General features: G+C 37.7%; 1 protein-coding gene across 2 annotated transcripts in view; it reads left to right on the top strand.

The window, feature by feature from the left end:
• The window catches only part of FRMD3 (FERM domain containing 3), a 131,572-nt gene that overhangs the window by 53,898 nt on the left and 57,588 nt on the right, over positions 1-20,086 (top strand). The window contains exon 2 of one of the 2 annotated variants that reach the window (XM_051643312.1): positions 8,193-8,297. The exons of the other annotated variant lie outside the window; for it this stretch is intronic. Within the exon in view, the coding sequence (XP_051499272.1) occupies positions 8,193-8,297 (105 nt within the window). The remainder of the gene's footprint in view (positions 1-8,192; positions 8,298-20,086) is intronic. 2 annotated transcript variants of the gene reach the window in all.

Raw genomic sequence — 20,086 nt, forward strand, 5'->3', positions numbered from 1 at the left:
TGCTGAACCCACCAAGAAGATTCAGTAAGGCAAGGGGCGAAGGGAGGTTTGTTGCCATTACATGTATCAGGGCACATGACGTGATTTTGTCAAAATCTTGATTTAGCTCTCAGGTTGCTTTGTAGGTGAGGGCTAGGAACTTATTCTTGAAATCTCTCCTCTGCATTGCTGGGTGTGTGGTGGTGTGTCCTAGCAGTGTCTTCCAAGGTAGTTTTGATGTCAAGGATGCAAGAGAGAAAGCAGAATTAGCTTTTCAGAACAGTGCTGGGTATTGCAGAAAATGATAGATTTGTTGTCAGATCCCTCAGCTCCTTTTAAGAAATCAATAGTGCCTCAGATAGCATCACAAAAGCTGCACTAATGGAAGCTGTTACCAGAAGTGAGCAGTTAATGTTGCAAGCCTTGTGTGACGCCATCACTTCAGGGACATAAAACCTAAATGACCAAGTGCTGCCCATGCACAGAGGGACAGAAAACAATAGTGAGCCCTGTAAATGAATATTGCATTTGTGGTTTCTTAAGTGACCATCTCTGCCTGGCTGGTGGCAACTTTTGAGAGCAGCAGCATGTGAACTATAAATATTTCTTTTTATCATTTATAATTTACTCTTGGCTCAGAGTAGTTTACTTGCAGAGTGGCATTGGGGTCAGGAGCTGGCTGTGTCAAAGCGGTTATCTGTGTTCACTCCCTCCAGCCAGGTTTAACTGCAGTAGAATACAATTTTCATTTTTCGCATTTTTTGATATTTATTAGTTTCCATTGCACAGGGCTGGCATTGTATAATTTTTCTATAGTGTAATTGTTTCTCTTCCCCAGTCATCTTTTATTATTTGACCAATATAATCCTACAATAATCTCAAATTTAAGAGAAGGCAAAAGTCTGCTATCGTATGGACAAAGCTGTCCATCTGTTGCATAAGAATAGAGGAAAACTGAAGAAAAATAAATTACCTCAAATAACCCTTTTCCTTTTTGAACTGAGGTGTCGCACCAGAGGAATTGTCTTTTACAAATATATTTCTGACATCATTACAGTGGATATTTCTGGGTACATTTTCAGAACATTTAGCTGCGCAGTTTCATTAAAGATTAATAGAGCTTCCACATCTGCATTCACACATATAGCCTTGAAATTGCTCTCCATTTACTTCTTTTCTTCTCAGTGTAGACTTTTTTCTCCTTTTTTCTTTGTCTTCTCCTTTATCTTCGACATTCATGTCTATATTTGTTGTCCAAATGAAACAGTAGGAAGAGGCTGGTTTGCATGTGGAGTTTTTTTGTTGATTTTTGTTTGTTTGTTTGTTTTTTGTGGTTTTGTTTTGTATTTTTTTTAAGGGCTCAGAAATTTGAGTTTAAAGATTGATATCTGGAAAAATAATGTTCTTCAAGATCCATTCCATGTTAGCAAATGAGTTCTACAGCCAGAGTACAGATAGTTTGTGTTTCAAGCATTAAATGTTCTTGTGTGCAAAAGTTATCACTAGTGGCTGCTAAAGTCCCTATTAAGTAAAATGAGCATTAATTCTATAATGCACTCAGTCATGTACTAGCATGTTTTTCTTTTTTCCCCCTGAAAGTCTTTCCCGATTCAAATGAGGGTAAAATAAGATGATAATTCAAATTTGAAGTTTTACTTCTGTTAGTTTTGGGTGAGGTGGTGTTGTTACATCACTGCATTTCTATAGTTTATGCATTAGGGAAGCTCTGTGCTGAAGTTATTGCAACCAAGGGAAATGTATTCCATTTGCTAGGGGACTTATTAGAAAGAGATGCTTCTTCCATGTTTGTTTGTTTGTTTGTTTTTTTCAGGAAGCGAGTAGATAAACAAGAGCAAGTATAGTTCTTCCTCCAGTACATTTTCATATAATAAAATGTGTTTCTGCTCCTGCTGTGCTGGGTTGTCCCTCTCCTCCCTAGAGGAGGAGTGTCCTGTTCATGCCTCCATTCTTCCCATATCTTGATCCTCTATCTTGTTAGTCAGCTTCACCTGGATGGCATTTGTAAGTGGATGGTGTTGGGGCTGGCTTTGCAACAGCGGTATTTTATCAGAAAAATTTTGGGTGTTTTTTTAGCAGCAACAGAAAAGTAAATTGCAGCTGTTCCTTCTTACAATTGGGAAAAATTTCCAGTTAAATGCTGTGTAATAGTCTTCCAGTGTATTTTCAAGTAGTTTAAAATACCAGAGGATGCTGATTGGGACCAGGAATAAAATAATTTTGAAGGGTTACAGCATTTAATTTGAGGAATTAAAAGCATGTTTTGAATTGTTCTTTATATTTTGAAGCCATTATGCAATGTCCAGTTCTTGTGAGACTCCTGTAGAAGAACATTCCTATTGCTATTTCCAAAGATGGAGCAAAAACATCAGAGAGGTTGTCTGTGTATTCATCTCGTGAGTAGCTGCTGTCATTTGTCAGCAAATCCACACATCTGAAAAGCGCTAAGAAGTTTGCTCAGGGCACTGGAGGTTCTATAAGGGTTAGGGCTGGCCCAGTGCTGTCAGCTTGGAACTGAGCCCTATCCACCTCACTGCCTTTGGTTGCTGCAGTATGAGGATTTTATTCTTGATGTTACTATTTGGGTGGGACTAAACAATTCATCTAGAAGAAGCTGCAAAATTCAGGCATACCAGGTTGCCTTCCTCCTCTGTGCCCTCAGTCTTCCTCCTTACTCAGCTCCAAAGGGCTGATGTTAAATCAGTCCCATCCCCATAGCATGTGCCCCAGTCCAGCAGTGATGGACTTTTTTGCTGTGCCACTGGAAACAAATGCAGCTGTGATGACAGCTGACCCAAAATTGACATGGAGAGAAAATGGCTCCCAGATACCCTGTTACAGCCACACTGTTATGCACAAGGGCATGCTCCAGTGCTCAACTAGAGGATACTTGTCAATGGGCTGGAAGACGTTTGCCTGTTGGGATTCAAGGTATTTCTCTCATGAAAAGCCGAGAAGAAGTATGATCTCATCACTGGAGGAAGATGTCCAAAGGGAAGTCAGAAGTGTGAGAGGTATCTGTTGAGGAGGCAGGTTAGCAAAACCCAAAGATGTGCAGTGCTGATTATAAATTTTGCCAGGTATTGCCAACTATGCTAATTCTATTTTTCTATGGGTAAAGCTGCTTTTTGAATTATGTTTGTCCTTCAAGGAACCACATGGTTTTATCCATGTTTCTGACCTGGTTTGGTTTCATTATATGGTGGTATTATGGTTATTCTTGAATTAGTGTGTTTAATTTTTTTACATCCATAGAACTTCAAAGTATGTTACACGCTAAGGATAGCAAGCATAAATAATCAGATGCTATTCTTGTCTTGCTTGAGAGCCTGAACTTTTCATTTATTTAAATGGAAAAAGGGGTTTAAGTATGCTTTTTATTTTTTTTTATTTTTTTTTTCAGAGGTTTTACATTAATCTTGCAAACACTTAAGTATGTGAGTGGCTTTACACAGAGGGTTGCTGCTGGGAACTGTTCACACAAGTGAAGACACTTAGTGGGGTGAGGATTGAAATCCCTTGGGTAAAGAAACGCTGTGTTTATGACTCTGCACTGCTTCTTAGTAGTGTCAGTGGCTTCCTGACAGAGATAAACACTGCTGGCAGGACTTCAGTGATTAGATAACAGAGCAGTTTAATCTACTTGTGACTCTTGCTCTTCCTTCTGACAACATTAAGATAAATTGATGCAGAACTCCATGGTGAAGCAGATGCAAATAGGGAAGACATTTCACTGCAAGATCTTAAACAGCTATGAATGGTTTCCCTCTGACTTTCAAAATTGTGAAGCAGTCATAAATATTTGGTGATCTCTTTTTACTTAATTGGAGAAGGGAGAACAAGATATACCCTTCTGTGCTTTCAACTTACACAAGAAGCTAAGAATAGTAATAAAAAAGAAAATAAGTCAACAGAGCAAGCGCAGGACTGCGATGTTGTGTTAAACATACACTGCTCAGCTGCCACAGAGATCTTTCTTTGGGTTAGTTTCTGCAACAGAGGAGTTACCAAGGAATTGGGTTTCTCAGCCCTAAATGTGCAGTTGTAGAAATGGAAGCTGTATTAATGACATCTGCTAGTGAAAATGAGGCATTTCTGCAGTGTCTTACTTGTTTCCTAGAGCTGAGAAAGAAGCTGAGGTTGTCCAGTTGAATCTGTCAGTGGAGGACTCTGTTTTCATGTTTTGTTGGAGTGGAGAATGTCCCTTGTTTTGCTTAATTTTTTTGCCAGCAGCTGCTATTTTAATACATGCTTGTTTGAATAGCAAAGAAAACCTTTGATCCAGCTTAAAAAGCAGAAAAGCAGAGTTTAGCAGTTACTGCAAGTTGACCTTCTCTGTTCAGGGGTTCTGTAATTTACATGGCATTATATCCTTTGCATGTGTGTTCAAGTTTGTTGTGGAATTTTAGTGGTATTAAGGTCGGATATTCAAATACTTTAGGAAAAACTTACCCTTCTTGTCTGTGCCTGTTTATCTGAGCAAATCAGAGAGTCATTCCTCACATTATTTACAGGAATCTCCAAAAGACTATTTTCATGTGTGGAATGGCTAAATTATGGGACTTGTTTATGGCCATTATAAAAAACACTTTTCATAGAGTATAGGTTAGAGAAGTCTGAAAGAAAATACATCTAAGTTGAGACAGTCAGATGTTGTATTTGAATTAATGAACTTAGAAAAAAAAAGACTTGTTTAACTTGGTATTCTTTCATTGAAAACATTGAATTTATCACAATCCAGGACATTTTTGTTCTCTTGCTTATACACCTTCGTGACTGTTGTTTCTGCCTGAGTTCTTTACTTGAGAATAATTGATGACTTCTGGGTGTACTCTGGTAATTGTCAATGATTTCATCTGTGAAGCTTTTAAAAATCTGACTTTTGCTCTCTGATTCCTGTGACTGGTTGCTGGCATTCTTCAGTAGTGTTTGAAATAATGGCCTTTTTAATGTTCTAACAAATATGCTGAAATTAAGCATAAAAAGATTTTTCTGAATTGCTGCAAAGCACTTTATTAATATAGCAATGTTTGGGGTTTGTTTTTGTCTTGTTTTTTTGGTTTTGTTTTTTTGTTTTGTTTTGTTTTGTTTTTTAAGGGATCATTTAATTGGAGAGCTATAGGCAACTGTCTGAAATTTCAGGCAATGTTTTTTATTCATTATTCTGTGACCCAGATCCATTCTTGTGCTCTGTTGTGGATGACTGGCAGTTCCTAATGTAATTTATCCATGTTCTTTCATAAATAACAATAAGCTTTGTATATAATACATTATTTTTTAGTATAATATGTAATAAGTGTATAAAAAACCCACAGAAGACAAGAGAGATCTTCATATTCTAAAGCTCAGGAAAATTTGGGGCATTGTTAGAGACATGTAGAAAATGTTTATGGATGCTGTCTGCAGAAAGCAAAATGAACAACCATTGCCCATCCTTTTTGCCAGACTATGTATTACAGATTCAGACTTGAAGTGCCCTGTGCCACATCAGCTATTTTCCTCTGTGTAGCAATTATATGTTTTTCAAGTCTCAGGTGTTTAAAAAGCGTATTAGCGTATAATTTAGAAAAGTATTTTCTTATGACAATACTCATTACGTTAGGTATGTGCCTGTTTAGCCACTTTTATCTATCTTAAATCTTTTCTAATATATGGTAATGAATCACATGGAACTTGAAGCCCGACTGAATAGTGCTATTAACTGAAGTATGTACTAACCAAGGGTAAGGTTATTAACTAGTCTTTTTCATTTATCTGTGGCAGGCCTAAGGTTTCCTAGAGCATCAGTTTAGCTTGGAGGCTTTTGTTCTTTTGATCGTTTTTGTTTGGTTCATTTCCATCATCTATCTTTCAAGCAAGAAAGTAGGGCATCAATTCATTTTAGAAAGGGAATGTTGTTACTGAATTGAAAAACATCTCATATATGCCCTCCCCTTTTATCAGATTCCTCAACAACTGAAAAAGACTTTTGTGATTATTTTGGATGGGTGAAGCAAAGGAATTGTTAAATGAATGAATTAGAATGTGAGCTTGTAGAAGTTAGTAGATTTACTGACTGTTCTTCTAGTAGCATCCTCAAATATTGTCAGATGAGAATATGACTAGCCTGGTTTCCTGATTTCCAGTGTTTTAAAATTGAATTTCTTTTGTACACTGTTATCAGTAAAGCCTATTTTAATGTTTGACTCTACCTGAGTCATCAAATAGCTCTTATTCCTCAGTTCTATTTAGTTCATTGTAGATTCATCTTAAAACGATGTGCAACTTACATTTCACATCTGTGTTCAATTTTTTCCCTAGTGCTTCTGTACTAAAATGTCACTGTGCAATTTTGTCTTAATATTTTGATGGTCTTGCTTATTGTATAGTCATAAAAGTTTGCAGACATTGTTAAGATTGTAAGCTAGAAGATACTTCATTGAGATACGACTGTGTGTCCATCACAGGGAAAGCGTTGGCTTTCTTTTTGTACTTTTCCATCTTTGACACTGACTTTGCCTTTTAAGGAAAGTTTTCTCTGTGTTGTCACTGGCATGCCCACACTTGCAACTGGGTACAGTATGAAAAAATGTCAGTTTATGTGTTAACCATTATTAACAGCAAACTAATCAGTTTTTAAGTGTCCCAAGGCTGGAAAGAAGCAATTACAGCAGGAAACCTGCTGCAAAAAAATTAGCAGTGCCAGGTGCAAAGCATAAGTATGAGTGAGCATGTACAGAAAACAGACAAATTGGGTTGACATCCTTTGACACTGGCTGTTTAAAAATAGGAAAAAAAAATACGGGAGTACCATAGTGCAGACAAGGCAGTGAAATCCTCTAGGCAAGTAGCAGCATAAGGAAGAGTAAAAGACACATAGTGAAGGGTAAAATAATAGGAAGTAGAAGGTGGTGGTAAAAAGGTGTAGTGGAAATAAATGGTTTGGACAGTAGGAAGAGAAGCAGAGGTCTCCACCTCTAGGAAAAACAAGTTTGTTGATAAATCAGCAATTCCATTGTGGCTAGAAGTGTATTTGAGAGAAGGCCCCATGAGGCAGGGAAGGGGACAGCTGCAGGAGCTGCAGCCTATCCATGCTGTTTAGGGTTTAAATTGCCTGTTAACTTCTTTGAGACAGGTTGAATAAGGCATAGCATTAAAGCTTTCAGTGAGCAATTTTAAGGAACTATTATTATTATTATTATTATTATTTTTTAATGTAATATGATTGCACATCCTGTCTAGTTACTGTTCGGTAGACATTAAAGTGCTAAGTTCAGGTTGTTTCATATCAGCAAGGGCAGAGCTGTACAAACTCACTACTTGGTCCACAGCAGAGGTCTGTCAGTGCAGGACTGGGGTAGACAGAGAGGAAGAAATGCAGAGACCTGATACTGCAATGTAATGAAAGCCCATTGTCTGCTTTGAATGGATATAGAGTGTTTTAGAAGAACAGCTTTACCCTGGTGTTAAAACTCACACAACACAATTGAAGAAAAAAATCACATCAACTGGATCGGAAGAAATGTGAAAATTCATATACATTCTTTATATCAGGCAGTAGATTATTAAGGACAAATTTCTTCAGTATTGAGACTGAAGAAAGCAGAAATAAAGAATGAGATTATTAACTGAACATCATGTGTACAGAAAGTTTCCTTAAGGCTATAGATAGTGACAATGGAAAGATGAAAACATCTCTTTCGGTCATTTGGGCATTTCTTCCTTGTACTGTAGTGCTGTCTAGGAATTAAGGATCAGGTCTGTCTTGCTGTGGGCATTGCATAAAGATCTAGTAAGGTACTCATTGCCAAAACTGCTTGCAAACTAGGGAGATACTAAAAAACACACACTGTTTTAAAATTCCAAATATAACTGGGCATCTGCTATGCTATTGTAGCATCAGGTGGAAATATTTTTACTGGTAATATATTATATGTCATATATGTGCAGCTATAAGAGTAGTATGAGTTTTCCTGAGGCAGGAGTAGTGATTCTGTTATCTTAATTAATCACTTTGTGAGTGTGCAGAGAGTATGCTGATCACTGATCTCCTGCATCTTTTAGAGAAGATGAATGCTCGAATGCTCATCTTCGTCTGACTAAGAACAAATTTCATATGTAATTTTCCTTGACACTTTGATTAGATTTTTTTAATATTTATAGATGTCAAGTTCAGAATACTCAGAATAATATATCCATTCTTTCTCTTTTTACAGAGGGAAACTAAAGGTCAGTTTCTTATAGATCACATCTGCAACTATTACAGCTTGCTGGAAAAAGACTATTTTGGCATTCGATACGTTGACCCTGAGAAGCAGAGGGTATGTATATGAACTCTGACTACATTTACTTTTAAGTAATGTTAAATTGATTTTTTTTTTTCAAGAAGCAGGCAAGTTCTAGTGCAAAGTTATGTGTCTCTGAGGGTTTATACTCTGGCTATAATCCATAGAGCTTAGTGAAGTGGTATTATTAAATTAATTTTCCCTTCCGTTCATGTATTTAGTTTCAGGTAAATTGCTATATTCTGATTTATATAGTTCCCTTGGGCATTGAAGGTAGAAAAAAATCTATAGGCATGACTCAGAGGTACCACAGGGTATCTCTAGGCTCTGGCAGTGCAATGGAGTTTGGGATTTCTATTTTTCCATAGTGCATGGGAGTGTCTTGGGAGACATAGGCAGCAAAAAAATTCATTTTTTGGCAGAATATGTTAAGAAGTGATGCTTCAGAAAAAAGTTTAAAAAACTACTCCCACTGGGATGCCTGTTATGTCATACCGTATGTGGTTCTCATGTTTCATGTTTCATGTTTCAAAGAGCCGTTAACTATATTGACAAATTTGCTGCAGTATCTTACTCTTGTTAGGTATATAGTTGTTCTTTTACATCTTACAGTATAGCTAATTGTGTGTTAAGTCTGTGGAAGATTATACTGAAACGGAAGTTTTTTCTTGATCAGTAGTAAAAACCAATCTGAGAAAACATTTGTGTTCTTATATAAAAAATCTTAGGTCTTAATTTCCCTTTGTATCCAAAAACTAAGAAAATACTGTAGCCATCCTTTGTGGCTTGTATCAGCTGGCCCACTCTTCTCTTGTTAAGCAAACCTCTCAAGCGTACATTTTCTTTACATGCATTTTAAACTGCTGATTTGTAATTACTCTCATTTTTTAAGCATATGGCTCACTTCTCTAATTAGGTTTTAATTTTTGATTGTAAACTCTCTCATGATTTAGGATATGAATTATAAGGGACTTTTCCTTATACCAATTAAAATACACTGGATGCTGAGTTGAAAGCAATATACATTTTGCTCTTAGGTTTATTACAATATTACAAAATTAAAAAGATAAATAATTTATAATATTACAAAGAGGACTACTGATTTTATGTCATCTGGGTCTCTTGAATCTCTAGTCTGGTTGAGGTTCACTTACCTGAGTCTTACCTCTTTATCAGATACAGATACAGATACATTAATATCTTCCAGTCAGATACAGGAAGAACGTGAAACTATAATTACAGTTCTTCTGCTCTCAGAATAAGACTGGTCTCATCTTTTTCTGATCTTAAAGAAACATATGAAGATAAAGTTCATCAGTAAATTGCTCAGTAGAAAACTAGATGAAATAATGTTTTTGAAATTATGAAATAGGTGAAGGCTCTTCTCACAGTACTGTATTTTAGCAGTTGTGAGCTTAACTGTTTGAAATTCACATTTACAAAACCCTCTGCAAAAGCCCCGGAGATTACACAGTAGTGGTTGTTGGTTACAGAAATTATCTGTAGCAAATATAAGATGTAGTGGGGTCACAGGGAGAATGTCACATCACTGGAGCCACCTTACAGGAAAAGTACTTAGAGGTCTGTAGAAGAGATTTCTGAAGCGCTGTGGAATCTTTGCAGGTCCCACCAAGGGAAAAGGGAGAGACATTTCCTGCAGTATATTCTTATGGATTGGTCAGCAGTCTTACAGAACAGAAACAGTACATCAGTTAAGGTCTATGGTTGGAATTTACCAAGAGCTTCTTTCTAAAGCTAAATCTGTTAATTTGGCTGAGAACAATTGCTTTGAAGGAAAGTGGTAGTTCATCCTAAACGAGTTCAACAATGTGTGTCTGACAATGTACTTCAGTGCTCCATAGACAAATAAAGAGATGCGGGACAATGAATAAAGTAAATATTGCCTGATCTGCTTTTGACAATACTGGCATGATGATGTGAATATGATAAAAGACGATGCTTCGATTGCCCCTTTTAGCGTTGTATTTTCAGAAAAGTGTGATGTCATTACACCCCAGAGAGACCTTGGCTATTGTGATCTAGATGTCTGCATTTAAGAAAGATCATTGGCAGAAGGAATATTAGATGGGCAGAAGGAGTCTTAGAAAGATGAAAAGAATGGAAGGCTTGTTTTTGAGATTATGTTAATAAGTGTTTAACCTGCTTAGTGCAGCAAAACAACGATTAAAGAGATATGGTTATATGTGCATCAGAGTGTAAAATAGAAAGAAAAGGAAAATTTAAGGAAGAGAAGTGGTTTCTTAATTAAGCCAGTGAGAGCTGCAATGTCTGAACAGCCATGATGGAGGGAATGGGGCAAAATTTTAAGCTAGATTTGTAAAGAAGTTTAAGGGACATCTCTATAATGTTTTGGAAGGGCTTTATATTAAACATTGACAAAGAGTAGGCACCATCTTCTGAAGTTTCTTCCAAAGAATATGTAATAAAAGCTGAATAAAGGAAGAGTAACGTTTTTGGTTATCAGTTCTGATGCAGGTAGCATGCAATTCATGTTGCTTTGCTCATTTACTTGGAAGTGTTGAATGCCTCTGTTGTAGCTTATGTTCCACTGCATAGCCTCTGTCTTTGCACAGAAGGGCTGTATCTGTGTTTCCAAGTGAAACTGCCAAAATCATGCATTTAATTCTGGCTTTTAGTGAATTATTCTTAATAGGGTCTTTGAATAGTTAATCCATATGATATAATAGTATATTGTTATATAATGTACAAATATATACATATATATGTATATATAAAATATATATATAGATATTATGTGGAATTAGACTTGCTGGCATTTAGCCTACTGGTAATGCTTGCCTCCCCTTTGTTCGTATGTAATTTTTTGTGTGAGGGTTGCAGACTTGCTCCAAAAGCTAATTTGCAGCCCTTTTGTTTTGTAATCTACTGAAGGAGCTGAAGCAGGCGAAAATACCAGCTTTAATTAATCTTAACTGCCTTCTTTCAGAGTGTGCTAACCAATTGTAGCATTTTTACTTGGGAGTGTTGAAACACATGGTTGAGTTTGAGAATTTAAAAAAACTCTAATGTTTCAATATTTCAGATGTTTCAAATTAAATATTTCAATATTTGGGTTTGGGACATTCTGAACTTCTATCTGAAAAAAATAGATAATTGAGCTAATTGTCTTAGGTTGGGACAAAATTTTGAAGTGTGGGAAAACTGTGGTGGGAAACAGCCGTTGTTTTTGTAGGTTATTTTCCAAGTAAGTTATAACATATACTCCTTCCTTTCAGCCCCTCTTTTATAATTATCTTTTCTTTCTGCATAAGTAAATGTGTGTGGATATTTTAGGCATACTGAAACATAAAATTTTCTGCAGATTTTCATGTTCTGTTCTAAGCCAAAAAAGAAACTCTGGAAGATACTCTTAACAGAAGGCAGCCCAGTACCTTTTTTATATTTTTGGATATACACGAGAGTAACAATGACAATGGCCTAAACTTGAACTAGCAGTTGAAGATTCTAGGTTCTGCACCATATCTGCTGTTTTATATTCTATCATCATATTTGGGCGTTCCTTTGGGAAAACTGTTCCTTAGAGTTGCTTCAGAAAAGCCAAGATTGTACTATAAGTATGCAGTAAATTGCAGTATGTCTTTTTATGTCTAACGGTACTATGCTGGGAGTTAATGAGTTCTTAGTGTTCATGCATTAGTTGTTGAAATTTTCAATTAGATTGCTGAGAAAACCAGGTTTATGGGATCACACTGCCTTTCTGCTGACTCTCAACTGTAGTTAACTTTTGATGCCAGTTTTGTTTGAAGTTTGGCTGGGGATATAGGTCTTAAACATTAAGTTTGTGTAAGGTTTCATGAAGATAAGCTGCCATGTTGGTGGGTAAAAGCCTACTGCTCTTCTCACTGCCCTTTGCCATAAGTCAAACCTGCTCCATAGGGAAGCTAAGAGGGGTATTATCTTGAGGCCAGTTATTACACTCTGACCCTTGAGGAAATGTAGCATGGCTAATTCTGTGACAGATACCCCAGGTAAACTAAGCACCTTTTTTATGTTTTTTGGGCTAGGAAGAGATGGGAATAGGAGGAAATAATGAACCTGCTGATCAGCATCTCTCACTGGAGAGGATCCCTTGTTGAGAGAGGCCATGGGTATTGACAGTAGTGGAGGATTGGGCTGAAGGAGGAGGATAATATGGTGAAATTTATTCTATAAGTCCTTTAAGGAGAGCATCTGAACAGTGATTTAAAGTTGGAAATACTTAAGTTTCCTTTTTTCCCCCCCAATGGCTGTGAAGTCTCACCAGCTACTGTAGAAATGTTTGAGATGGTAATCACCCCAAAGCATTAGGATGCTTTGTTATTTGGATGTGCTGCAGGGTTGGCTGGGAGCAGCACAGCGGGTGCCGTGGCTTTATCTCTGCTAATGTATGTCTGTCAGTATGAAAACAAAACTTTCAAGTCAGTGAAACTGATGTATGAGTACGCTCCTGCTATGCAGTCCATCTTGAGTGGTGGCTGTGAGTACACAGAGGTTTTCTGACTTCCCCAGATGACATTGTGCCCCATGGATTTGCTGGCACTCCTGCCAGACTCCCCCTAGAGAACTGTTGCTAATACAATTATTGTTTTGCTTTCAAGTTTAGATGCACTGAAAACTGGTAGGCACCTCTACACACTGGTAGTTTTTTGTCAGTTTACATGTTTATTTCACTAGTAAGACTGCTGGAAAGTCCCATCTCCAGGGGAACCTAAACAGGCTTAAGAAGTGGGCTCATGCAAAATATATGAAATTCAACAAAACCAAGTGCAAGGTTCTGCGCCTGACTTGGCGCAATCCCTAGCACAAATACAGGCTGGGTGGAGAGCAGATCTTAAACAGTCTGGAGGAGAAGGACTTGGAGTGATGGTAGGTGGGAAGCTCAACATGAGCCAGCAATGTTGGCTTGCAGCCCAGAAAGTCAACTGTGTCCTGGGCTGCAACCAAAGAAGTTGGGCCAGCAGGACAACGGAGGTGATTCTCCCCCTTTACTCAACTTTTGTGAGACCACACCTGGAGTGCTGTGTCCAGTTCTGGAGCTCCCAGCAAAAGAAGGACACAAAGCTGTAGGAGCAGGTCCAAAGGAGAACCATGAAGATGATCTGAGGGCTAGAGCACCTCTCCTATGGAAACAGGCTGAAAGAGTTGGGGTTGTTCAGCCTGGAGAAGAGAAGGCTCCAGGGAGACCTCATAGTGGCCTTCCAGTATCTGAAGAGGGCCTACAGGGAAGCCAGGGAGGGACTTTTTATAAGGGCAGGAAGTTGACAGGACAAGGGATAATGGATTAAAATGAGAGGAGGGGAGATTTAGGTTAGACATTAGGAAGAAGTTCTTTAGTGTGAGGGTGGTGAGACACTGGAACAGGTTGCACAGGGAAGTTGTGGAAGCCCCATCCCTGGAAGTGTTCAAGGCCAGTTTAGATGGACCTGTGAACAACCTAATCTGGTGGGAGGTGTCCCTGCTCACGGCAGGGGCTGTGGAACTAGATGATCTTTAAGGTCCCTTCAAACTCAAACCATTCTATGATCCATGGTTTGTGTCTCACAGTAGGTCACTTCCTATAGATATAGGCAGAATATTTGTTTAATCCTATAACCTATTTTGTTCGTCATTGTCCCACTATTTAGTAGTGAAGGAAATTTGAGCTTGGTATCTGTAAGTAATTTATTTATAATGAAGTAGAACCTCTGTTTTTAATGGGACATGTACACAAAAAATACAGCAGTACCTCATCAGAGTGACTTCTTGAAAGGGCCAGCAAATCTTGGGTGCAGATGATCTCTGCTTTAGTAATGGCAGCTATTTCCTACGCGGCCTCAAAAACATGCACTTAATCCCAAATGAGGGGGGTGAAGGCAGGCAGAAGGAGGTAACAGATAATTTTCAGCCTCAGTTTAACAAAACTATGTCTTTGTGTAGTGACTTGTAAGCCTCCATACTGTTATATAAAGACAGTTATCTGGGAGCTTTCCAGTGTCTTTGAAAAGGTAGTAGGAGAGGCTGAACACCAGAGTGACTGAAACATAGGTTTATTAAAAGTTTCTCCCTGCATATGAGTCTCTTCTCCTAGAGAGAGTTATCACTAAAAGTATGTGCTTTTGCACAATGTCTTGCATTTACCCTTCTTGCTGTGAGTAACTCAGGTAGTGCCATTCGAAATGGCTTGTAGATGGGAAAGAGTGCCATGTAATTCTTGTAACAGAACTAAAATGCACTTAAGGCAATAATAAAGCAATTGGTATTGATATATAGTTTTATAAATACCATACTTAGTAATAAAATTCATTGTTGCAGTTGCCAAAGATATTTTTTTGAAGTGTAAAAAAGTAAGTATTTAGACAAATTGGTGGAAGTCTATGAAGACTTACAAACAAATTTTAATGGAGGCTGGAGGAAAAAGCCAAATTAATACAATGGGAGCTACTACTCTTGTTCTTTTTCCAAGCATTCGCTTCAGGCCATTTTCAGGGACAAAGCGCTGAGTAAAATGGATACTTGCTTTTACAAGTAGAGGTAAATTTATGTGCTAAACGAATTTGTTGGCACAAATTAATAGTAGTGTAAATGCCCATATAGCTAAGCAGTAATGCTACAAACTGAAGTATCTTGTGTGACGCTTAGTGACCTTGTAACCCAAAGCAATCTGTAGGCTATTTTAATGAAAATAAAGATGTGTTTTCTGTAATTTGTGAACCTGTTGGCTGTGAGCGTGTGGTTGCTCATGCATATATACATCAATATATGCAGATGTTATGGTCAGATGTTCAATTGATACAGAGGTTGTGGATCAGTTGAGCAACTCCAGCTTACAGCACTGGAATTTCTTTGAATATATAATACTGTGAACAGCAGAGTGAGAAATTTGAAATTTGTTTAATAAATTCCAGTTCAGAATCATACAAATGGTGATTCTGTTCCAGTGTATGGTACGATTTCTGGACTAGTTTAATTTTTGTGATCCTGATGTACGTAGTTTTTTTGTGCTTAGCATATCACTAACCAAAGCTGATTCCCTGATTCTGGGAACGGTATGCAGAACAGCCACTTTCCTGCAATAAAAAAACCACTGGTATTTTTGGTATAGAGGTTCTTGAAGGCATGAAAAATGGTGTCAGCCTCAGGGCATGAAGAAAGAGACATGCAGGGTGCCTGGGTCATTTGGCATCTGTTATGCTGGTATACAGTGGGCACGCAATTAATTTGCTTGTCTGAGTTACAGTTGGATACTGTTACTTTTATTTTAGAGTCTGACTTTTGGCATGTGGTGACCCAGTGCAAATCCCTGCCTTGAGGCTAAAGCAAATCGATTTTGCTTTTGCTTTACATCCAAGGAAAAGGTTAGGTATTATTTTCAAGATTAATATAGGGTTGAGGTTTAAATAAAATTAATTTTACTACTTTTCTAGCAGTGTTTCAGTGCACATCTCCATTCTTGTGCTCTCTTCTGTCCATTAAACAAAGTTTTCAGATCTAGGCCTTGCCTGACTGGAATATTCTTGTGACATCTGCAAATTTTTCTGGTTCTGTTTTACTATATGCACATCTGACTGATTGACTGAGTGTTGTTTCCTGAGGGGAATTTAAGTATAGACATCATTCAGCCACTTTTGGTTGCCCCTTCATTACTGCTCCTCTTGCAAACACAGGGACTAAATCAAAAGCCTCTTGTGTTGGAGGAGGGGACTTTTCACTGAATTCATTGGACTTCTGTTTGGTCAGGTCCCATGCACCTGCTTTTGGCTTGTCTCTTTTTTAGGAGGTGGTCCTCTGTTTATGCCAGTCTTATGCAGGAGTCCATATGAAGAGGGGACTGGAGCACACATCTTTGCATTCTAAAGTGGCTGTTGCAATGTAGAGGAAGAAGAGTGTGGGGATTTTAATGACACTTAGCCCCTTACAGGGGCTGTAACAATAGATATGGGACATCGTGTCCTCTTTCCTCCCCACTTATTCTGAACTACCATACTGAAACCAAGCTCAGTCCTGTCTGAGCTTCTCAGTGAAACACTTAACGTGTAACAGGTTGGGGGCTGAAGTGTGTTTACTCAAAGCACATAAGTGTTTGTGCAGTTAAATTGACTTTCTAGAATGGTGCTTTTACCCTTGTGTGGTGTTCTTGATCATCCTAAGCTTTTGCTGTGAAAGCTGGAAGCACATCAGCTGCTCAGCATTTGTGTGTAAGCAGGAACACACCTGGCCTCGCTAATGACTACTCAGTGCCACTTAAAGGCTGATCAGAGGTGAAGGCTGTACTTACAAAGTAAAAATTGCACTAGTTTCAAACACAGCATGCAGTCACATTGAAACCTTAGTCAGAAAGCAATTCTCAGCATATTTTAGAGTCCTAGGACAAAAAGTGCTATCCATAATAGTTTTCTTATTCACCACTGACACTAGAAGCACCAAGACCCAGTAGCTATCCTGTGACTGACCTTCAGGATCTCTAAATATCTTTTTCACTGCCTTCTATTTCTGTGAGAATGTTTGCCTGACCATTCTAGATACGCAGCTGTGACTCAAACCTCTTTCAGCAGGAGAGATCAAAAGTTGGCAGTGCTGAACATGTATCTTCTCACAGGGTCCCTGGTAGTAGCTTTAGGTATTTGGATTAGCATCAAAGTCTCTTCTTCTCTACTGGGCAGCAACCATGTTGCTAACGTGCCATCAAGGAAATGGGAGGCTCAGCCTCCACAGGAATGATTTCTGATTATTAAGTATTATCGTGAGTAAAACCAAGCTGGTTTGAGGGTGTAGGCCAACATCCAATTAAAGCAACCGTTATGGACAGCAGCATGAAATACATGAGGCAAAAATGAAACTAATTTTTTTTTTCCTACCCCTAGTTTGCACATTTTACTGCAAAGAAAGAAATCAAGGATTCTTGTGTCTGGTTCCAAGTTTACATCTGTCTGTTTTTCTTTGTCTGTTTTATTTGTATTATGATGTGTTAGCCTTAGAAGAAACAATTGGAAGTGCCTGTCATTTGTTCCCCTGTTCCTGCAAGGCAGTATGGCATACAGTAGTAATGGAAATTTTTTGCAGTTGATGATTCAAAATGCTTTTAGGATTTAGCCTGACAGGCTAGCTAAAAATGTTATATTTTCCTTTCATCTGATGATTTTTTTTCTTTTTCAGCAAAATTGTTTAAAAAAAAGAAAAAGATTGATATATGGAAAAAGCATTTTCCAAAGCCAGATGCTTTTCAGTTGAAATTTCCTGTAGAAAACCTTTGATGAATTTATAAGAACCTTAATCTGGTCCTAGCTATAATAGCTAATTAATCTTGGAATAAGTATAGCATGAATACTCTATAGTAGAGATGAGGCACAGTTATTAATTATTAATAGTTAGTGCTGTAAGGCTGGAAGATAAGTTCCCAGGGGAAAATCTTTCCTAAAACTCAAGTTGAAATACGCAAACAAAAATAGGGAGTGGCTATTTTCAGAAGTACTAAGAATGACTAGATGTTTATCTTCCCTGATTCTCAGAGAGCAGTAAGCCCCTAATTGCTGTGCCTTTGAAAATCTCCACGAATTGTTAAGTAATTGCTCAGTTTGGTGGATGATTTAGCTGAAGTGCCTACGCACTTGCAGTCTTCCACTAACAGAAGCTCACCACAGAAATCTGAGCATCTGAATACTTCCTGTCAATTCCTTGACCTCCAAGTGAAAGTCTAAACTGCTTAATTGCTCAGTGGCTTTTCAATCAATTTTTAACTCATGCAAGTCAAGTCTTAGTGAAACATGTTTGCTTTTGGATATGTTAGCTAACTCTGTGTTCCTGAGGTCTTGGTGAACTGCATGAGGAATCTCATTCATGTTTCCCCTGTTTAATCACTCTTTGCCCTTTTTTACCCCTGACTTTTTTTGAATAAGTAATTGGCTTTTACAAACAGCTGTAAATGCTGACCCGGTCTCTGCTAATACTTCAGCCTGGCCTTTCAAAAAGAAATAACAGACACATTGTGTTCATATTTCAAACAAATAGCTCTTAACTCTCAGTTCTCTTGGAACAGTACAGCACTACTCACCAATCCTGGCAGAGGTGAGGTGAACATATGAAGAGGTTAAGGAAAATAAACTTGCATGTCTATATGTATCTTGACTGGCTTCCTATCCATGAATTCATCCTGGATTATGTATCTCTGCAGTACTTCAGACTTTATAAAATACCTTAAATCACCTTACCCTTTTATGATCAACTCTCACTCCCCATTATTCAGAGCAAAATGTATAAATAATCTATCTGTGTGATATAAAAAAGAATGAAATGAGCTAGATATTTTGGTAAGTTGGTGAAACAGTCATTGCTTCTCAATTCTGTTTCTCTTTTCCCCATAAGAGAGATAGTGGGGAGAGTAAAGAGGTGAAGAAATTATGCTGAGTTGCTTTTTGTTGTTGGTTGATATTTGGGGTTGTTGTTTTGTTGTTTTGTTTTTTGAGTACAGGGGTTCTGTATCAGTCTCTCAGTGGTAAGTGAGCTTCAAACAGAAATGCATACTAGTACTTATCTCCAATATTGCTGTAAATACATGTGGGAGTTTCTGAACATCTATAGTATATGAGCTGTGTATAGCTGAAAATGTTATTTCCGAGGTATTTGTTTTATCAGAAGTTCTGTTCCAGAAAACTAATTTACCCCTGAATTTGAATGAATTCTTGAGACGTCATGATTTTATAAATAATAATTCTTTGTCACCTATTAACAATTTCTACAAAATATTTTCATCTGACCTTTCTCTGTAGTGGAATTACTACAGGTTATGAGGAAAAAAAAAGCAGGTGATGTAGGATATTTTAAGTATTACATATGGTTCAAAAAATGATGGCTTTTCTTTTTTCAGTAGACCATTGGATTTAAGGACTAGAATGATATGGGTTAAAAATGAAACCACTTAGTGCCAGGCTTTTCAGTGTTGATTTTGCTGATTAAAGCTGAATACTATTGAATACTATGCTTTTTGACTAGCTGCTTCTGCACCACAAATTTCATTTTAGTGTTAAGATTTTTTGCTTTCAGGAAAAATCCTAGTACAAAAGCTGTTGGTTGTGGTCAGAACTAGGAGCAGTATCAGCATGTTGTTTTGTCAATCAAAGCATCCTCCTGAGCAGTTCAGCCAGTGTTAGTAGGGCATGTGCCGAGCTCTTAAATAAAATGTGAGCGTAGTTTTTGTCACAGAAGCATCTGTATTTGTTTTCCAGAAGGATAAAAAAAATTAAAGTTTTACTGTCATTGCAGTCTTGCCCTGGAAAGTTATACATCAGCTTGCAGGCATCCGTACCTCTCTATTCTGCGTTGGCTGTTGGTAGTGTAAACATTTCTTGGAAAAGTAGACTCCTTTTCACTTCAGATTTTTAGTTCCTGCCAGAGAAGAACAATGCATAGATCGTGTTTGGAGAGTGCTGAGAATACAGTATTTACACGTGCTTTAGTTATAAGAACTGTAGAAGACAGCTTTAATGAACAGATGTTGTTAACATTTCTGAATAGTTTGTCCTACTGTCCAATATGATAATTCTTCTGGAGAAAAATGGCTGGAAGTGTAAACCTGAAATTGTCTTCTGCAAACTAATCACTAGAATCTGTCTCCTTTAAATTTGTCTTTGAAATATTTATTTTATTTTTGTCTCAACTGCATCTTATAAGCAGTGGTAACATCAAGTATGCTTATACAGTGCAATTACAGTATCCTAACAGAAGGGAGGTGCCTTTTCCAGTTCATGTGTGTCTCAGTGAAAGAAAAATCCTACTTCCCATTTTTGGTACCAAATGCATGTACAACAATGTCATTGCCTGCTGTCACCCTT

Source organism: Apus apus, chromosome Z (genome assembly GCF_020740795.1).
Source record: "Apus apus isolate bApuApu2 chromosome Z, bApuApu2.pri.cur, whole genome shotgun sequence".
Classification (NCBI taxonomy): Eukaryota; Metazoa; Chordata; class Aves; order Apodiformes; family Apodidae; genus Apus; species Apus apus.